This window comes from Asterias amurensis, chromosome 2 (assembly GCF_032118995.1).
Source record: "Asterias amurensis chromosome 2, ASM3211899v1".
NCBI lineage: Eukaryota > Metazoa > Echinodermata > Asteroidea > Forcipulatida > Asteriidae > Asterias > Asterias amurensis.
The window spans coordinates 17,154,261-17,175,852 of NC_092649.1; the positions used below are offsets into that span (position 1 = coordinate 17,154,261).

The 21,592-nt window shown below is 37.7% G+C and overlaps 1 protein-coding gene across 1 annotated transcript; it reads left to right on the top strand.

Moving 5' to 3' along the window:
• The first annotated feature begins 1,171 nt into the window (after positions 1 to 1,171).
• LOC139933857 (uncharacterized) lies at positions 1,172 to 9,791 on the top strand. The gene is made up of 5 exons (XM_071928093.1): positions 1,172 to 1,331; positions 2,460 to 2,657; positions 3,807 to 3,958; positions 5,172 to 5,438; positions 6,329 to 9,791. Exons 1-5 carry the CDS (start codon positions 1,194 to 1,196, stop codon positions 7,950 to 7,952), a joined length of 2,379 nt encoding a protein of 792 aa, XP_071784194.1. The 5' UTR covers positions 1,172 to 1,193; the 3' UTR covers positions 7,953 to 9,791.
• Positions 9,792 to 21,592: the final 11,801 nt, after the last annotated feature.

Here is a 21,592-nt window from a genome sequence, read left to right on the forward strand (position 1 = left end):
TTAATCTGAGGTTTTTCTTGAAATCGAATTCGTGGAATATTACTTCTTTCTCGAAAAGTACTCCACTTCAGAGGGAGCCGTTTCTCACAATGTTTTATACTACAACCTCTCCCCATTACTCATCACCAAGTGAGGTTTTTATGCTAATGACTATTTTGATTAATACCAGTAGTGTCCACTGCCTTTAACGCACGATAACGCAAAACTCTTGCCGTAATCGTAGTTTTAACAACAAAAACGCATCAGACCCCTACTTTGCAATAGCATTGGGTGCGTTCGTTTAGCTTCCCTGGGTCGACCCCGGTGTGTGGCGGTTTTTCCCCAGGACGAACGTGTGCAGATAAGTACCCACGTTCGTCATGGCAAAAGAAAACCGCCACACACCGGGGTAGACCCAGGGAAGCTAAACGAACGCACCCATTATAAGCTCAAACAGCGCCCTCAGAGCGGTCAAGGAAGCCATTAGAAGATCTTTCATTGGCTGAGAGTTGGGCACGGCGCGGTACACAAGTGTGCACACCGTTTCCCTAGTTCTCCTTCGAGAAATACTCTGCTAGGGTCAGGCATATTTTTTTTTAAAGAGTTTCCCTTTAAAAGGGATCTATTTATTGTTTTCTCAATATAGTACAATTAACGTCATCACCCCAATGATTTTGACTGCTCCATAGCCATCACTTACTAAATTGGTTTCGGAAGAGTAAATTGACGCCATTTCAGACGGCATCGGTTCTGATATGATGGCCTAATAACAAATGAGAGTACCACCTGCTGAGCCGGTGTTAAGTATTAATTTTGTGATCGGTTTAATTTGATGGTAGGAGATCTACCCCCCCCCCCCCCCCCTCCACCGGAGATTCAGGGCCCCCGGCCACCAACTGTGTACAAACCTCTTCCTCCTCCAGGAGCAGTGTTTAACCTCCCAGGGGGGGGGGGCCGCAACTCCCTGACAGAATTCCCTGGACACCGGTCCATCTGAATATCGACTAAGCAATACCGCCTACATATAATTTTTATATTTGCATGGCTAAAATAAATGAGTAATCCCCGGTTCATACGCCCCGCGCCTTTGGCCTGTTTTTATGTTAACAAAACAGTGTTGAACTGAAACAAGTCTAACATTCTTAACTCTAGTACGGCGCGAGAGGGCGCTGTTTACTAATCAGATTTATGTTTTTGTGGATCAATCGTTGTGGATGGAACTGTTGAAAATGGACGAAATTTCCGACGTTTTAGATGACTCAGATGAGATTTCTGAAGTTGATATCGCTGATATCAATTGGTGTGAATGTTGCCCTTCAAGTAGCCAAGAAGGAAGCCTCAAGTCATTACAGGTAATCGAAGCTAATGAGCTCAATCCAAAGTCCAATTACTTACCGACTATTTTTACTAAACTAATGTTAACACTATAAGTTATAGTATAACACTACAGTCACAATGGCAACAGTACAGTGTTTGTATAATATAATGCCCCCTTCTAGTTCTTGTAATAATACTGGGAATAGCTTAGCCTGTTTAGCCATGACTTTCTCCTTATTTTTGGTGGTTGTTTGGGCTTCTGAGGGAGGCAGGTTTTGGGAAGTGGCGGAAGTTTGCCCGCTGTCTTTAAAAATAATATAATTTATAAAAAATATGGAAAAGTTTCCGTATGGCGCCACCACTTTTTCATTTGAAATAAAATAATATAGTATCTAATTTACCTGATTGATATATCCCTTTTTGTAAAAATGAGTGAAAAGGTGGTGGCGCCACCACTTTTTCATTTGAAATAAAATAATATAGTATCTAATTTACCTGATTGATATATCCCTTTTTGTAAAAATGAGTGAAAAGGTGGTGGCGCCATACGGAAAGTTATCCTAAAATATTACTTGTTTAGGAATCTAGGATAACATTTTTAAAACGTGTATGAAATTGAAGGCATACCGGATAACTTTCCGTATGGCGATGCCACCTTTTCACTCATTTTTACATAAAGGGATATCTCATTGAGGTAAATTAGATACTAAATTATTTCATATTGAATGAAAAAGTGGTGGCGCCATACGGAAACTTTTCTGGCATACCAGACATAGGTCTACCAATCCAATCCCATCCCATGGAAGTAAATATGGCTCCGTAGTAGTGTAGAATCATGAAAGCACACTCATGTTTACAATTAGTTACGAAAAACCAACTTTCCATTGTCCTGATGGTTGTATACCGGATCATATAGTCTTGTACACTACACACGTGCATCCATATTTGTAAAAAACGAAGACGTTGGTAAGGTATTAGCAGTACTGACCTTGCAAGTTACGCACAATGTCTAGGCTTTAGTATAAAAATGTCTTGAGACTAAATGAAAAGTTTACCAATACCCTTTTACACTAGTCATAGCAATTGGCCTAGTAGTCAATTTGTAAAAGTCTAAAACGCTGTAATTGTTTAAAGCTTTTCTTTTTGTTCCCTTTTCTTTGCAGGAGACATTACCTCAAGGTTTTAGCTACATATGTTGCAGGCAATCGACCCAAGCAAACTGCCCAAGAGTTGAATTTAGAATAAACATCACAGATGAATTGTCAGCGAAAGATTGGATAAAAAAGTATCAAGACAAAACTCTCGCTACTTGGAGGATATCGAGGACCTATCCAAATCGTGGAAGAAGGACACTCTGCCGTGTAAGAGATGCTCATGCTCATTTTCTGATTCTTAGTAATGATAATAATTGTTAAAGGGAAGATACACGTTTGGTAATTGTCAAAGACCAGTTTTCTCACTTGGTGTATCCCATCATAAGCATAACATAACAAGCCTGTGAAAATTTGGGCTCAATCGGTCATGGAAATTGCGAGAAAATGATGAAAAAAAAATGAAAAAAAACTTGTTGGACGAATTTGTGTACTTTCAGATAGGAATAAAAGACTTCTAGCTAGAAGTCTTTGATTGTTTTAGTGAGAAATTATCTCTTTCTAAAATTAAAAACTACGTTACTTCAGAGGGAGTCGTTTCCCACAATGTTTTATACTATCAACAGCTCTCCAATGCTCGTTATTAAGTCAGTTTTAGAGTTAATATTTGTTTTGAGTAATTACCAAACATGTACCTTCCCTATGAAGGCAGTGGACACTATTGGTAATCACTCAAATTAATTATTAGCATAAAACTTTACTTGACATCGAGTAATGGGGAGCTGTTGATAGTACATGTAAAACCTTGTGAGAAACGGCTCCCTCTGAACTAATCTAGTTTTCGAGAAAGAAGTAATTTTCCACGAATTTGGTTTTTGAGACCTCAGAATTAGATTTTGAGGTCTCGAAATCAACCATCTGAGAGCACACAACCCACAACTTTGTGTGACAAGTTTTTTTTTTCCTTTCACTATTAACTTCAACGACTAATTGAATTATTTTATGCGTATTTGTTGAGATACACCAAGTGAGAAGACTGGTCTTTGGCAATTACCAACAGTGTCCAGTTACGCATTGAACCCATCCTAAGTTAGGACGGTTTACTCGTCCTAACTCGAGTTAGGATTAATCCTAGCGTTTTGTGAAATTGGCTGCAGGGTTCTTTAAGTGTGGATTACACAACACACTGGACCAACGGCTTTACGCCCCGTTCAAAGGAAGAAGCAGCAATGGACAGGTGTCTTGCTTTTAAAGGACACAAGTGTCGTGTCCGGGACTTGAACCCACACGGATCAGAAAGAGACTTGAGTCCAGTGTTTCTATTCACTCTGCCATAGCACGCCACTAACAAACAACAAAGTATACATATTTTTTTTAGATCATATTTTTAATAAACATTATTTCAATTTCTCAAAACAGCTGGAGAGGAGATGTCAACACATGACATGCCCAAGAACGACGTCAGCTAACAAGAGGAAGAGCTCCAAGAACACCAACTGCCCAGCCATACTCGTTCTAATCGTCAGGAAGACAGAGTTCAAACGTCTCGATGGAACGGACAGAGTGATGAGGTATGATTGTCAGAGATCTTTTCTGTAAATTTGTGTTAGTCTCTAAATCTATTTTTATTTTGGGGTTTGTCCCCCATATACTATGTGTGGTTGCATTGTAAACTCAGTTCTTACCCAAGTCCTGTGAAAAAAAATCACAGGCATTTTATTCCTCGTGTGGAATTCTAACCCACAACCTTTGCAATTCTAGATACAGTGCTAACACACATCGGTGTAACTGGGTGAAAATGAATGTTCTTTATCTCTGATCCAAGTTTTTGTATTTTTGTATTTTTTGTTTTTTGTTTTTATACTATCATTACCGTGCCACATACACAAAAATAAAGCAGAGGATCATGTTTGTTCTCATGCATTGTGTTTTTCCAATGGGAAACCATGTGGGGCCACATAAAACCGTAGGCCAGGAAGCCTGCTGAATTATGTATCCTTAAGTTTGCGGCCTCCCTATTATGTCAATATCTTTGTTTGGGGGTACCATTCAGAAGCCACAAAACCAATTTACACCAAAGTTTACAATACAACCCGGGAAGACAGCAAACTCGTTTCTGATATGTGTACTCGGTTGTTTAAAGGTTTTGGTTTCTTTTCGTAACACAAAACACAATGTCCACAGATTTACATTAAACTTACAGTTTGAAGATAATGATAGTAGAAAGTGTACCTTAAAATATAAGGTGCTAAGGTGCTGTAGTTTTTGAGAAATGAGTACAACAATGTCATGAAAATACGTTTTTACATGCTGAAATTATTTTCAACTCATGATCACTGAGACAAAAATTAATTTCATGACATTGTTTTACTCATTTTGCAAAAACTACAGCACTTCAGCAAGTAATATTTTCAGGGAAGCTTTCTACTACCATTAACTGTTAAGTTTAGTGTAAATCTGTAGACATTGTGTTTGTTGTCCTACAAGTCATATACACTTTAATGGCATTACTTAAGACACAGGACCAAATGTACGGCTTTATGTCTCAACTGAAGGAAGCTGCAATAATGGATAAGTGTTGCTTTAATACAAAGTGTCATGGCCGGAACTCGAACCCACACTCTGCTGAATAGAAACACCAGAGCTTGGGTTCGATGTTCCTATCCGCTCGGCCACAACACCCCGTGTAAACTTTGCTCTCCTGAAATAAAATATAGCTTTTTATTTCTACTGTAAGATTGTCATCATAGGCCATTCACAATTCACTCAATGTCTTGATTTCAGATCTGAGGATCAGCATCTTCCAACTTGGCCAGCAAGAGTGACCCTTAAGTATGAGCACAACCACCCACTGAAGGCTGCCGATGTGCTGCGACACAGAGACGTCTCCAAAGGGGTGCGAAAGAAGTTGATAAAACTCTTCAGGGCAGGACACAATGCTTCTAGTGCACTCAACATGCACCAGTATGACTTGCAGATGGAACATGGGAATGACTACGTGTTTCTCAGTGAAGACAGACATCACAATCCTGATCTCAACTTCACTTGGAGGTACGTATATTTATCTATTAGTGGTGTGCCCTGACCAAGCGGTCTAGTTCACCAGACCCAAGCTCTGGTGTTCGTCAGCAGCAGAGTGTAGGATTGAATCTCTGTCATGATACTTGTGCCCTTGAGCAAGGCACTTAATTATAATTGCTTAGAACAAGTTGGGGAGGTAGTGCATTCTGCTATACCAGCCAGGCTCCTAGTGGATGATATCCATGCCCAAATTCTACATCCTTACATACTGTGCAGGGGGTAACCCTGTTTCAGCCCCAGGAGTAGGTGGCAATGTACTCCTGGTGGTAGTTTGGTTCGGTCGATGGCCCAAATCAGTTAAAGACAGTGTACACTATTGGTAATTGCCAAAGACCAGTCTTCTCAGTAGGTGTATCTAAACATGCGTAAAATAACAAACCTGTGAAAATTTGAGCTCGATCGGCCGTCGGAGTTGCGAGATAACTATGAAAGAAAAAAACAACCTTGTCACACGAAGTTGTGTACTTTCAGATGCTTGATTTGGAGACCTCAAGTTCTAAACTTGAGGTCTCAAAATCAAATTCGTGGAAAATTACTTCTTTCTCCAAAACTACGACACTTCAGAGGGAGCCGTTTCTCACAATGTTTCACCCTCAGGGGCAATTGACACCCTCAGCTTGCTTTGACTCGGTGCCGCTTTCCCAATCGGGGGTACAAAACACCATGGATTCCGTCACAGTGTGCAACAATTGTTTAATGAACTCTCAGTCTCAGTTAAAAATCATAAACTCTCTTGCGAGTCCACTTCAGCTCAAGGCATAGTCAGATTGGGAATAATATTTATGTTTGTGTCATTTTCAACCAACTCTTAATTGATGTTCCAGATTGAATGAAAATTTGTTGTGTTTTTTTTACCCTAGGTTGTACAACCAGATTTGGGGGAAGACCAGTGGTGGTAGCCGCAAAAAGAGATTAAAACTGATGTCTGACATGGAAGACATGAGTGAGGAAATAGGGAAAGGTCCCAAGGATAAGAAGGCATTCTGTGTCAGCACCAACACAGAGATGGTGGAGATGTTGAGGGAGAAGATTAACAAGTATAACCTGGAGAACGGCGACTGCGTTAGGATGGTCGTCGAAGATGATCAACTGGTAATGGCCATCATCACCCCGCTCATGAAGCGAGCCCACTCGATGGTTAAGTATTCCGGTGAGATGGTCTTCATGGATGCTTCGGGAAACATCAGTGGACAGAACAGCCATGTTTTCCTGATGATGACGCCAAGCTTTGCTGGAGGCTTGCCTCTTGGTGCTTACATCACAACGAATGACTCTAAGGCACATCTTGAAGCAGCCATTCGGCTTGGTCAAGAAATCGTTGGCGACACTGCCTTTTACGGTAGAGGTTCAATCGGTCCTGAAGTCTTCTTTACAGATGACTTAGAAGAAGAAAGGCTCGCTTTAAGTACTATCTACCCCCAGTCAACGCTGATACTTTGCATTTATCAAGTGTTACAGTCGTTCTGGAGACATCTGTTTGATCCCAAACTCAAGAACCAACGAGAAGATGGGCCATACCTCTTCCAGTTGATGAAATCCATGCTATATTCCTCCACAGCTGACGAGATAGAAGCAGTTTATGCAAGCATCATTCATGACTCAATCGTTGATAAATATCCCTTAATGATGAGCATATATGTGAAAATGTATGAAAGGAAACACGAATGGGCGCTTTGCTACTTGGACAGCTTGTCGTTAAGAGGTAATAACACCAGTAACTACTGCGAGTCAGCCATGCGAATTCTCAAGGATAAAATCTTCCACCGCGCAAAAACATACAGTGCTGTCCAGCTGGTGGATTTCTTACTGACTCGAATGGACCAGTACTACCAAACACGCTTGCTGGATGTTAGCCACAACAGACTGGAAAAGGCACTGGGTTCTAGGTACATCTCAGCCGGGGGCCCAGCCGGGTGCACCCCAAAGAGCCAGATAGTTCAGGAGTCGGCGATGGTGTTTCTTGTACCCCATGAGAAGCCCGAGGAGCCTCCCTTCAGGGTGGACATGACTGTGGGTCTCTGCACCTGCAAGGTGGGAAGTTCGGGAGGTCCCTGTTGCCATCAGAAGGCTGTCCTGACCGGCTTCTACATCCCCTCCTGGAACTTCATTCCTGTCAACGACGATGCCATGAGTAAACTTTTGTTTGAAATCTCAGGGGCACTGGCGGAGGATAGCAACTCAAGAAGGAAGCGCCATAGGGAGGAATCAGACGTCAATGATGTTGAAGGTTGTGCACGTGTAGCATTAGAGGAAGATGTATCTCTGGAGACCAGAAGGTCGAAGGTCACCCCAGTGGGGAAACCTTACAAAGCCCATCAGAAGAAAGTCCTGGAAGACTTGGATGCTTTCGTTACAAGGATCAAGAATGGTTTCCTCAATAACCCTGGTATTTATAGAGATGCGTTAGAAGATTTTGTTCAACGTACGAAGAGATTTACTTCTGAGGCCGAACTGGTTTGTTCTTTGTACACATTCGGAGAATAGATTTTTGAGATGTTCTTATAACATGAGGGTTTGTCGTGCTCACCTTGTGTGTTTTGTAGAATGTGAAACTTGTTCAGGAACTGCCAATATTATAATTGTTAAGTAGCACATGCACAGATCCTTGTCATGCGATTGATGGAACGTGAGTTTTAGTGTCATCCTTCAAGTTGACAGGGTTAAGTCCGCTCAAGGACCAATGGTTAACAAGTTGTTGTTTAGAGACATACGTAGGCCATTTGCACATAAGTTGTAGTGCAAACGCCTTGAGCCATGTCATTTTGATGCAGCTCTTGACTTATTGCACCTTATCATTTTGTTTTAACTGTTGTGCTATGGAAACGGCTGTTGATAACCAGTAAAGTTAGTCAAACTACCATTGACTAGACATAGTTTGGGCAAACTTGGTCGAACTATGGCCAATGATGTTCCTTGTGCAAGTTTGGTCCAGGTGTACTGCTGCGATACTCCAAAATTCTATATTGGAGCCCTATATGGATAATTAAAGGATGCTTTAGACATTTTGCAGTACCCTTACCAAAATGATTGTTCCCAACTTGTTGGTCCAAACTAGGAAAGACCATGTCAAGGTGGACAAGGTTGATGACTTTATGGAGTCATCCACATTGTTTATTAACAAGTTTTTAAAATTTATTTTCAATAGTTTTGAATGGACGAGTTTCCATGTCTATTTTGTGTTTATGGTGGCAACATTTTACAAAACAAGGGTCTACATGTATGTGTGAGCTATATAAAACATATACTGCATACAATTTGTGTTTGCATTATTATATAGAATACAATCACTCTGTGAAGTCTGACTCTTCCAGTTTCATTTGGCTTTGCCTTGTAAAATGGAATAGTTCGATTTCACCTCATGATTATGTTCTGCATATTCTCATTTATATGCCTCATTTATATGCATCCAATATGTGTATTCTGTTTTCACTAGCAAGTACCGAAATTTGAGGTTGGTGTATTTTTTGTACATACAAAGTAAATATATAATCAGTGTGCTTGCTACCTTTTTTTGTTTTTTTTAGGGGGCTGCCTGGCACTAAACATGGGTCTACTGATCTGTTTTTTATTTAAACTGGCTAAATAGTTATATTTGTATGCACTCACATTTGAACCACTGGATGACATGTTGCTGCACAAATGAGCCACATTATGACATAAAAGGTGTGTTCGATTAGCTTTCCCTGGTCGTCCAACTTTTTGAGCGATTTACTTTGGGCTGACCTGGGTGCAATGATGTAACAATGAAAAAGTGTTCTCAATGGGCAATAGTTTTTGTAATTCAGGGGGCATTTTCAGAGAGTTTGGCAAGTATTTTCACCCTAAAATAGAGAATTTGTGAGCACTAGTTATTTTTATATTCATAGACTTTTTTAGCCTGCACACCCAAGTGCTGCCGGCCGGTCCACCATTGCTGGAATGCTGGCACAAATACAAGTGTCTTTCTCTTAATCTAAGTCAGTGCAGTTTCTGTGTAAAATCACACATAGACTCACTTATGGTCTGCACCGTTTTCCATTTGGTGTTTTTCATTGAGAAAAACACCTACAAGATGCTGGTTTTCCCATGTCTTTGTATACAAGGGGTGCATTTTATGCGATGACGGCTTGGCGAGCAGCACTTGGGCGCCATCGCTGTGGTCAAACAATGGACACATGCCTGAATATACATAAAGCGAAAAACTCACAGCCAATAATAGTCTTCATTTATCTCAGTGAGGGCTCTATTTGGGTCTATGACAGAATATTCAAGCCATCTTTTAAGGTTTTCATGTCTACAAATAATGTTTGTTTGAATAAATGTTAAAGGTTGTGCATCGATAAATATTGCACTTGTTTTTTGTTTTTTTAAAGCCTCAATGTCTGAGTTGTAACACCAAGCTAAGAACTTCAAGCACTTTAAGGTTAAAACATGACCCTCTAATTTCCTCTAAGGTCTCTTATCGTAAATGTGTATGGAAAGCTTTGATGGTTAAATTATGGTTGCAGTTATCATTAACTGTTTTTTAAAAGAAATAATGATCATTCAGCATATTTTCTGCACAAAGATCAGCCCTGATTTTTCATAAAGGCATTTGTCCCAATGCCCCTGGTCATTCATTGCCTTGATGCCCATGATATCCTCTAGTAGAAATTTCTAATTCTTTTTACCGTTGAGGACAAACTGCCTTGCTCTTACTAGACTTGACTCAAGTCCCAATCCCGTGCCAGCGCCACAGAAAATAATTGTTTTCCAGGCCCCAACCTGTTCCGCTTGCGGGACAATAACTACATTTTGACGATGGGGGCGCACTTCTCTTATGTGACTGCTGGCGTGTTACATGTTTGGGACCTCACATGATAAAGGGACTTGAAAAAAGTCTATGCTCTTACAAGTGCTCTTGAAAGAGTCACTTTACAACTAACAATAGAGGCTGTACCTTGTAAGTTATATAATATTGCAGTGTTGCATACAAAATCTAAAAAATATTAACATAAACATTTTTTAAAATACACTCTTTTTTTTGGAGGATAATTTCGTGTTCAGGCTCTAGTTTTCAATAAATTAACGGAAAAAGACATTGACAAAAACTAAGAGGAAAACAACATTTTTTTTTAAACTATTAATTTGACCCTCTGATCATTTGAAGATATTGTTTAAAAAAAATTTGCTGACTTTTAATTTGACATGTCCAACATTTGCAGAAATAAAGAAGAACACATAAATACCAGTTCAAACAGTAAATATTCGTTGCCATTTCAACATAATGAGCTGGGAGGGATGGGAATATAGATGGACTGAGGACCCCCTCCTCCCCCACCCCCCACCCCCACCACTACCACCAACTCCCCCCGCCCGCTTCCCATCATCCATCTACTTTTGCCACAATTTTTTAATTTGTATTCTAGCTTTATTAGCAAATTAAAAAACGTTTGTGAAAGAAAGTGTTTGGCTTTCTAAAACATTAGGGAAGCCACACCTCCCGTGTTGAACATTGCAATTTAAATGCCGCAACAGCGAACAGCGCCCTCAATGCCATGTGATGTTCCAGCGTGTCTCTTCGGAACATTATTTATGAAATTATTGGGGGGCGGGGGGGTTTGGGGGGGGGGAATGAAATATGCACCTGTCCTATCGTAAGCCCCGCCCAAATCACCACCACCACCCCCACCACCACCACACACAAATTCCACCCACCAACTATAGACATTCTACGAGAATAATATGCACACGATGTCATGTGTTACCGTTATACGTCCACGGAAAGTGTAATGATTTAGCTGCCAATACTGTCAACAAAAATCTACTGAAGAAGCTGCAATCCCTTTATTTTCACCCCAAACAATTTCATTAGTATAGCCGTGGGCCCTATCAGCTGGAGTCGGACAGCTTCGCAGTCTCCCTTGGCACCTAGCCCGACTTCACGCCGTGCACAACGCAAAAACCACGGCACGCCTGATCAGCTGAGCTCGCTCAAACCTCGGTAATTTATGTAGTATAACCATACTCTCGAAAGAAACCTCTTATGTAGTAGAATACTGGATTTACCGAACAGCAAATGTGATTTAAATCAATGTGACAACATTCAACTGTATTATAAGGGCTCCGTTTTTAGTTGAAAGTGTTATTTGTCGAAAATAAGTAGGCCTACCCATCCCAGGTCACTTGATCACATGTAAACATTGGTCGTGCAATCAGTCCATTGCAAGCACATCTTTCATAATCCCCCTTCCCATTCATATACATGTAATGAGCTTCTCCATAACATAATAACAATAATTGTGACCTAATCTCATGTCTACCCTCCCCATGTATCCCCTGACCTTTATCAGGGCCCAGTTTCATAAAGCTATTAAGCAGAAAATACTGATCGAAAAACAAATTCCTTGCTAAGCACAAATTGAGTTGGGCACCAGCCACAACAATGCAATCTTAACCTGCTAAGCAAAACTATTCTGTGCTAAGCAAGTTGTTGTGCTTACAGGCGAGGCTTCATGGAAATGGTAAGCACTGAAATATGTTGCTTAACAGAAACAGGTTACCAGCCAAAATTACATTAACTTGACATTGTTGTATCATGGTACCCTACTCAATTTTGGCTTGACCTCCTTTACAAATACGTTGTTTTATCATTGTTTGAGATCTCTCATGTGTCAAATGTGAAAATGTGAGATGTGTCAAAATCCTAAAAATTTAAAACATTTTCTCAGCAAATATAGGATAATTATTACATCGTATGTTTATTGACTATTGGCCTTTGCCGGTAAAATGGTTTGATCAATAAATAATATCAAATCGATAGTATCCATTTATTAACAGTACTCTTAATGCACGGGCAAACCCACGTCATTAGTGTGTACACTGTCTGGCTGAGCAAAGACGTCCGTGACATGACCGATTTGGATGCGCACACGTTTGGAAAAACAACCTTTTGTAAAGGGATTAAGGCCCTTTGTCTTTGGAAGACGAAATTTTCTTCTCGTCCTTTTTGGCGCGGATCCGGATCTTGTTTTTGATTTATCGTCTGCATCTGTGAAACGATGACGTCATTGCACTCCAGACCAATCACAGTCGACCATTCCGGGTTGGAAAAATGTGCGGACCAAAAACTAGACCCTGAAATCACCTCGAAAAACCTATAAACCGTCGTTGGGAATGAAGAATATTTTAACATTTCTTCAGATTTTAATTAAAAAGGAAATTCAGTCATATTTTGTTTAGAAACTTACAACCTAATGTCTAAAATTAAAGAAAAATGTCTCGAGCGGAGGGATAAGTTCACTCAAATTTTCAGATTTACATATGTTCGTGTACAAATTAACCCTATTACTGCTATTCGGCTGGACGTGCTGGTGCGGGCCCTGGGGGCCGAGTGGGCGGGCAAATCACTCTGGAGCTGAATTTCAACGGGTGTGGTTGTGTTATTGCAGTGGTGATTTTTAGTCAAATTTTAACTTTTGTCAAAATAACTTTCCCGTGGGTTTCGAAAGCTGTTTCACACCCTAAACTAAACCACAGAGCTCGCTTGTCATAAGGTAAGAATAAACTTCGCGTTTAACACAATTTTTAGTCTGAAAAAGGAGACTAGAACTCGTCATCCATCACACTTTTTCCCGCCAGCCATAAAACCGTTTGACCAATGTCTATTTTGCACCAAAATGCGTATCTTACTAAACAATTTTGTTAAGTTTTCTCATGTTGCTTTGTTATGTTTTTCCCGCAGGGCGACAACAGCTGTGAGAAGCTTTCTCGCTGAGGACCGAGAGCTCTTCCTCCCCGACCACACGAAGCTCCCAGACGGCAAGAGGCAAGGCAGAGTCATGACACTTAACACACAGCGCCGGACTCGGACGAACTTCAAGAGTTCGTCTGGGGTGAGTCAGAAACAACCCCTTAATATTAAGCGGAAAAACTGCTCCCAAACTCACACGCAGTTGAGTTGAAAAAAACCCCTCTACAAACCAACATGTTTTATGTGAAATTTAAGTCTAAATTTTGCCGTCAAAAAAATTCCCACACACACAGAAGAAACTGTTTTCAGTAACGCACAGTTAACGATGATAAAACCCTGCCAACCCAAACTTTCTTATGTGAAATTTCAGACTAAATTTTCGCCGTCAAAGCTTCTTCGTGTTCTGTAGTATTTTTAAATCATTGCGTAATTGCGTAAATTGCAACGTTACAACGAACACCCGTCATGCCCGTCTGGCGTTGAGAATTTTTTTTTTGTTAGCAGCCATCCCCTGTCGGACAAATTACCGTTAATGGAGTTTAGCCATGATAAAAAAAATTGCCAAACCATCCTGTCTTATGTGCATTTTTAGACTCAATTTTGCCGTTAATGTTTATACTTATGTATGCAAAAACAAGTCCAAATGGAAAGTGTAAATCCAGTTTTTATTTTTAGGGCACAACACAACCTGTCCTGCCTGTCAAGATCGCATTAAATTTGCCGAAGAATTTCGGAAGAGTTTAAATTAAAAACAAATCACCCATTTCAGCAAACTTTGTAGGGGTTTAGTGGCAAAATTCCCACCAAACTGACGCATTGTTTATAACAAACTATTTTAATAATGTTGCTAGCCCTCTGATACTGTTCGTGATGATCGGTCATCTATCTAACGTAGTTCGCTTGGCCCACTCATAAAGCTTGGCCCACAAACACTTGCTGAGCAAATAAAAGTATTGCCTTACAAATTACAAGAAACATGATATACCAGTACATTAAGTTAACATTATTGTGGCTGAGGGTGTCTCGCTTAAAATTTGCTTAGCCAAACAATTTGTCAAGCAGTATTTTGTGCCAAACTGCTTATTTAAGTTCGGCACAGGTCATTGAAAACTGATGAATCATTTTTGGAGCTAGGTCATAGGTGACTGGTATTAATTCTACCAACATTGTTGAATGTAACATTTTGGCTGAACCAAACAAAAGGGTGAATTGGCTGCCTTTGTTGGCGTGGCTCCAAAATCCCAAGTTGTAATTGACATGCATCCCCTCAAAAAGTATTCAAATGCACCTGTCAGATGATTGCTTCTTTCAAACACTAACAATGAAAGTTGGAATGTAGACTTTGTCATGTAGAAATACAGGTGTAAATTGTGTTGAGGTTTTTGTAGAGGCATGATTCTGACTCCGGAAAAGTCTGTTCAGAACAGATAGGAAAACTTTCACAATAGTGGCCTGTTAGGTGATAAGATTTCTTGACAGAAAAAGATTTTGGGGTTGTCATGAAAGGTGTGAATGTTTTGAAAATGTGGACATAATTAGGTATGTCTGCCTGAACATCTTGAAGTTGTGACTTTATGCAAACACAGTGAACAAAATAGTAATAATAAACAAAAGGTTGTTTGTGTAGTTGTTTGCACAAAAGTGTGTCTTTGCTGAAATGTACATTGTAATTGCAGTTTTTGAGTTTCTTGTGCATGGGTGTGACCATGTTGAAACTAAGAGTGCCTTTGGTATAAGTAAACATAAAAGAAACAAAATACTGTTTATCGTTTTTTGTGCGTAGGCCTATAGGTGTGACCTTGTTGAAACATACAAAATTATTTTAGGGTCTAGTAAACAAGTAAACAATTTTACTTTAGGTTTAGTAAACAAAAAATAAATATATCAAAAATTAGAGTCTTTTGCATGTAGGTGTGTCATAATTGAAACACACAGTGATTTTAGGTTAAGTAAAAAAAATTAAAATGTCGTTTCGGGTCTTATGCATGTAGGTGTGTCATTGTTGAAACATACAGAGTGATTTTAGGTTAAGTAAACTGAAAATAAATAAAATGTCGTCTCAGGTCTTATGCATGTAGTTGTGTCATCGTTGAAACATACAGAGTGATTTTAGGTTAAGTAAACTGAAAATAAATAAAATGTCGTCTCGGGTCTTATGCATGTAGGTGTGTCATTGTTGAAACATACAGAGTGATTTTAGGTTAAGTAAACTGAAAATAAATAAAATGTCGTCTCGGGTCTTATGCATGTAGTTGTGTCATCGTTGAAACATACAGAGTGATTTTAGGTTAAGTAAACTGAAAAAATGTAAAATGGCGTTTCGGGTCTTATGCATGTAGGTGTGTCATTGTTGAAACATACAGAGTGATTTTAGGTTAAGTAAAAAAAATAAAAATGTTGTTTCGGGTCTTATGCATATATTGTGTGTCATTGTTGAAACATACAGAGTGATTTTAGGTTAAGTAAAAATAAACTAAACTGTTGTTTCGGGTCTTATGCATGTAGGTGTGTCATTGTTGAAACGTACAGAGTGATTTTAGGTTAGGTAACAAAAAATTAAAATGTCGTTTCGGGTCTTAAGCATGTAGGTGTGTCATTGTTGAAACACAGAGTGATTTTAGGTTAAGTGAAAAAATGTAAAATGTCGTTTCGGGTCTTATGCATGTAGGTGTCATTGTTGAAACATAAAGAGTGATTTTAGGTTAGGTAACAAAAAATTAAAATGTCGTTTCAGGTCTTATGCATGTAGGTGTGTCATTGTTGAAACATACAGAGTGATTTTAGGTAAAGTAAAAGAAATTAAAATGTCGTTTCGGGTCTTATGCATGTAGGTGTGTCATTGTTGAAACATACAGAGTGATTTTAGGTTAAGTAAAAAAAATTAAAATGTCGTTTCGGGTCTTATACATGTAGGTGTGTCATTGTTGAAATATACAGAGTGATTTTAGGTTTAGTAAACACAAAATAAATAAAATGTTGTTTTGAGTCTTCCCATGTAGGTGTGTCATTGTTGAAACTTACGAAGTGATTTTAGGTTAAGTAAAAAAAATTAAAATGTCGTTTCAGGTTTTATGCATGTAGGTGTGTCATTGTTGAAACATACAGAGTGATTTTAGGTTAAGTAAAAAAAATAAAAATGTTGTTTCGGGTCTTATGCATGTAGGTGTGTCATTGTTGAAACATACAGAGTGATTTTAGGTTAAGTAAAAAAAAATGTAAAATGGCGTTTCGGGTCTTATGCATGTAGGTGTGTCATTGTTGAAACATACAGAGTGATTTTAGGTTAAGTAAAAAAAATAAAAATGTTGTTTCGGGTCTTATGCATGTAGGTGTGTCATTGTTGAAACATACAGAGTGATTTTAGGTAAAGTAAAAAAAAATTAAAATGGAGTTTCGGGTCTTATGCATGCAGGTGTGTCATTGTTGAAACACACAGAGTGATTTTAGGTTAAGTGAAAAAATGTAAAATGGCGTTTCGGGTCTTATGCATGTAGGTATGTCATTGTTGAAACATACAGAGTGATTTTAGGTTAAGTAAACAAAATTAAAATGTCGTTTCGGGTCTTATGCATGTAGGTGTGTCATTGTTGAAACATACAGAGTGATTTTAGGTTAAGTAAAAAAAATTAAAATGTCGTTTCGGGTCTTATGCATGTAGGTGTGTCATTGTTGAAATATACAGAGTGATTTTAGGTTTAGTAAACACAAAATAAATAAAATGTTGTTTTGAGTCTTCCCATGTAGGTGTGTCATTGTTGAAACATACAGAGTGATTTTAGGTTAAGTAAAAAAAAATAAAATGTCGTTTCAGGTTTTATGCATGTAGGTGTGTCATTGTTGAAACATACAGAGTGATTTTAGGTTAAGTAAAAAAAATTAAAATGTTGTTTCGGGTCTTATGCATGTAGGTGTGTCATTGTTGAAACACACAGAGTGATTTTAGGTAAAGTAAAAGAAATTAAAATGGAGTTTCGGGTCTTATGCATGCAGGTGTGTCATTGTTGAAACACACAGAGTGATTTTAGGTTAAGTAAAAAAAATAAAAATGTTGTTTCCGGTCTTATGCATGTAGGTATGTCATTGTTGAAACATACAGAGTGATTTTAGGTTAAGTAAACAAAATTAAAATGTCGTTTCGGGTCTTATGCATGTAGGTGTGTCATTGTTGAAACATACAGAGTGATTTTAGGTAAAGTAAAAGAAATTAAAATGTCGTTTCGGGTCTTATGCATGTAGGTGTGTCATTGTTGAAACATACAGAGTGATTTTAGGTTAAGTAAAAAAAATTAAAATGTCGTTTCAGGTCTTATGCATGTAGGTGTGTCATTGTTGAAACATACAGAGTGATTTTAGGTTAGGTAACAAAAAATTAAAATGTCGTTTTGGGTCTTATGCATGTAGGTGTGTCATTGTTGAAACACACAGAGTGATTTTAGGTTAAGTGAAAAAATGTAAAATGTCGTTTCGGATCTTATGCATGTAGGTGTGTCATTGTTGAAACATACAGAGTGATTTTAGGTTAAGTAAAAAAAATTAAAATGTTGTTTCAGGTCTTATGCATGTAGGTGTGTCATTGTTGAAACGTAGAGTGATTTTAGGTTAGGTAACAAAAAATTAAAATGTCGTTTCGGGTCTTATGCATGTAGGTGTGTCATTGTTGAAACACACAGAGTGATTTAAGGTTAAGTGAAAAAATGTAAAATGTCGTTTCGGGTCTTTTGCATGTAGGTGTGTCGTTGTTGAAACACACAGAGTGATTTTAGGTTAAGTGAAAAAATTAAAATGTTCTTCGGGTTTTATGCATGTAGGTGTGTCATTGTTGAAACATACAGAGTGATTTTAGGTTAAGTAAAAAAATGTAAAATGGCGTTTCGGGTCTTATGCATGTTGGTGTGTCATTGTTGAAACATACAGAGTGATTTAAGGTAAAGTAAAAGAAATTAAAATGTCGTTTCGGGTCTTATGCATGTAGGTGTGTCATTGTTGAAACACACAGAGTGATTTTAGGTAAAGTAAAAGAAATTAAAATGTCGTTTCGGGTCTTATGCATGCAGGTGTGTCATTGTTGAAACACACAGAGTGATTTTAGGTTAAGTGAAAAAATGTAAAATGGCGTTTCGGGTCTTATGCATGTAGGTTTGTCATTGTTGAAACATACAGAGTCATTTTAGGTTAAGTAAACAAAATTAAAATGTCGTTTCGGGTCTTATGCATGTAGGTGTGTCATTGTTGAAACATACAGAGTGATTTTAGGTAAAGTAAAATGTATTAAAATGTCGTTTCGGGTCTTATGCATGTAGGTGTGTCATTGTTGAAACATACAGAGTGATTTTAGGTTAAGTAAAAAAAATTAAAATGTCGTTTCGGGTCTTATGCATGTAGGTGTGTCATTGTTGAAATATACAGAGTGATTTTAGGTTTAGTAAACACAAAATAAATAAAATGTTGTTTTGAGTCTTCCCATGTAGGTGTGTCATTGTTGAAACATACAGAGTGATTTTAGGTTAAGTAAAAGAAATTAAAATGTCGTTTCGGGTCTTATGCATGCAGGTGTGTCATTGTTGAAACATACAGAGTGATTTTAGGTTAAGTAAAAAAAAAATTAAAATGGCGTTTCGGGTTTTATGCATGTAGGTGTGTCGTTGTTGAAATATACAGAGTGATTTTAGGTTTAGTAAACACAAAATAAATAAAATGTTGTTTCGAGTCTTCCCATGTAGGTGTGTCATTGTTGAAACATACAGAGTGATTTTAGGTTAAGTAAAAAAAATGTAAATGTCGTTTCAGGTCTTATGCATGTTGGTGTGTCATTGTTGAAACATACAGAGTGATTTAAGGTAAAGTAAAAGAAATTAAAATGTCGTTTCGGGTCTTATGCATGTAGGTGTGTCATTGTTGAAACACACAGAGTGATTTTAGGTAAAGTAAAAGAAATTAAAATGTCGTTTCGGGTCTTATGCATGCAGGTGTGTCATTGTTGAAACACACAGAGTGATTTTAGGTTAAGTGAAAAAATATAAAATGGCGTTTCGGGTCTTATGCATGTAGGTATGTCATTGTTGAAACATACAGAGTCATTTTAGGTTAAGTAAACAAAATTAAAATGTCGTTTCGGGTCTTATGCATGTAGGTGTGTCATTGTTGAAACATACAGAGTGATTTTAGGTTAAGTAAAAAAAATTAAAATGTTGTTTCGGGTCTTATGCATGTAGGTGTGTCATTGTTGAAATATACAGAGTGATTTTAGGTTTAGTAAACACAAAATAAATAAAATGTTGTTTTGAGTCTTCCCATGTAGGTGTGTCATTGTTGAAACATACAGAGTGATTTTAGGTTAAGTAAAAGAAATTAAAATGTCGTTTCGGGTCTTATGCATGCAGGTGTGTCATTGTTGAAACATACAGAGTGATTTTAGGTTAAGTAAAAAAAAAATTAAAATGGCGTTTCGGGTTTTATGCATGTAGGTGTGTCGTTGTTGAAATATACAGAGTGATTTTAGGTTTAGTAAACACAAAATAAATAAAATGTTGTTTCGAGTCTTCCCATGTAGGTGTGTCATTGTTGAAACATACAGAGTGATTTTAGGTTAAGTAAAAAAAATGTAAATGTCGTTTCAGGTCTTATGCATGTAGGTGTGTCATTGTTGAAACACACAGAGTGTTTTTAGGTTAAGTGAAAAAATGTAAAATGTCGTTTCAGGTCTAATGCATGTAGGTGTGTCATTGTTGAAACATACAGAGTGATTTTAGGTTTAGTAAACACAAAATAAATAAAATGTTGTTTCGAGTCTTCCCATGTAGGTGTGTCATTGTTGAACCATACAGAGTGATTTTAGGTTAAGTAAACAAAATTAAAATGTCGTTTCGGGTCTTATGCATGTAGGTGTGTCATTGTTGAAACATACAGAGTGATTTTAGGTTAAGAATTTTTTTTTTAAATGTTGTTTCGAGTCTTATGCATGTAGGTGGGTCATTGTTGAAACATACAGAATTACTTAGGTGTGGTAGACAAAAAAATTAACAAAATGTTGTTTTGAGTTGATTACATGTACATGTGTCATTGTTGAAACATACATAGTGACTTTAGGTTTAGTAAACATAAAATAAACAAAATGTGGTGCTTTTACTTGTTTGCCGAAAGGTGTGTCTTTGTTGAAATGTACAGACTAACTAAGTAAACATAACAAAAACAATGTATTTTTTGAGTTTCTTGTGCATGAATGTGACCTTGTTGAAACTAAGGGAGTGTCTATGGGATTGGTAAACAAAAAATAAACAAAATACTGTTTTTCAGATTTTTCGGAAGAATTACTTTAGGGTTTAGTAACAAAAAAATAAACAACATGCTTTACTTATATATTTGTTTGCACATAAGTTGTTGAAACATACGGAGTGACTTTAGGTTTAGTAAACAAAATGTTGTTTGGAGTCTTTTGCAGGTGTGTCATTGTTGAAACAGACAGAGTGACTTTAGGTTTAGTAAACGGACAATAAATAAAATGTTGTTTTGAGTTCTTGACATGTAGGTGTGTCATGGTTGAAACATACAGAGTCATCGTGGGTTTAGTAAACAAAAAGTTAATAAAATGTTGTTTCCAAGTTGCATGTAGGTGTGTCATAGTTGAAACGTACAGAGTGACTTTAGGTTTACTAAACAAAAAATTAGCATTATGTTTTTTTTTATTGTGTTGCGCATATGTGTGACTTTGTTGAAACATACAGAATGACTTTAGGATTAGTAAAAAAACCAAAACATAAACAACAAGCTGTTTTATATATTTTGCATGTGTGTGTGTCATGGAACATACCGAGTTACTTTAGGTTTAGTAAACAAAATGTGGTGTTTTTAGTTGTTTGCACAAAGGTGTATTTTTGTTGAAATGTACAGGGTAACTAAGTTTAGTAAACATAACAAAAATAATGAAGTCTTTGAGTTTCTTGTGCATGGGTGTGACCTTGTTGAAACTAACAGTGCCTTTAGAATTAGTAAAAATAAAAATAAAAACTGTTTTTCGATTTTTGTGCGTGTGACCTTGTTGAAACATACAGAATGACTTTAGGGTTCAGTAAACAAAAAATAAACGCAATTTATTTTCCATATATGAGTTCCTTGTGCATAAGTGTGACATCGTTGAAACATACAGAGTGACTTTAGGTTTATAGAAACAAAATTTTTTCCTCTAACTTGTCTTTTTGAGTATTGCATGTTGGTGTGTCATTGTTGAAACGACCGAGTGACTGAAAGTTGGGGGGGGGGGGGGTGGTGTAGGGGGCGAATGTAATGAAAAAAAGTACATCAATTCGTGAGCAGCCCCTCCCCCTCTAGGTCTTCATTAACAAGTCCAATTAAATAATCATACATATTGATACATAAATTATAACAATTTGTTGGGTACATCCTCAAATAATTCCTA

Excerpts from the sequence above, each read along its gene's own strand:
- LOC139933857 (XM_071928093.1), top strand. The coding sequence starts at position 1,194 with ATGGAACTGTTGAAAATGGACGAAATTTCCGACGTTTTAGATGACTCA. Across the intron at positions 1,332-2,459 it reads GAAGCCTCAAGTCATTACAG|GAGACATTACCTCAAGGTTT; the intron begins GTAATCGAAGCT and ends TTTTCTTTGCAG. Across the intron at positions 5,439-6,328 it reads GATCTCAACTTCACTTGGAG|GTTGTACAACCAGATTTGGG; the intron begins GTACGTATATTT and ends TTTTTACCCTAG.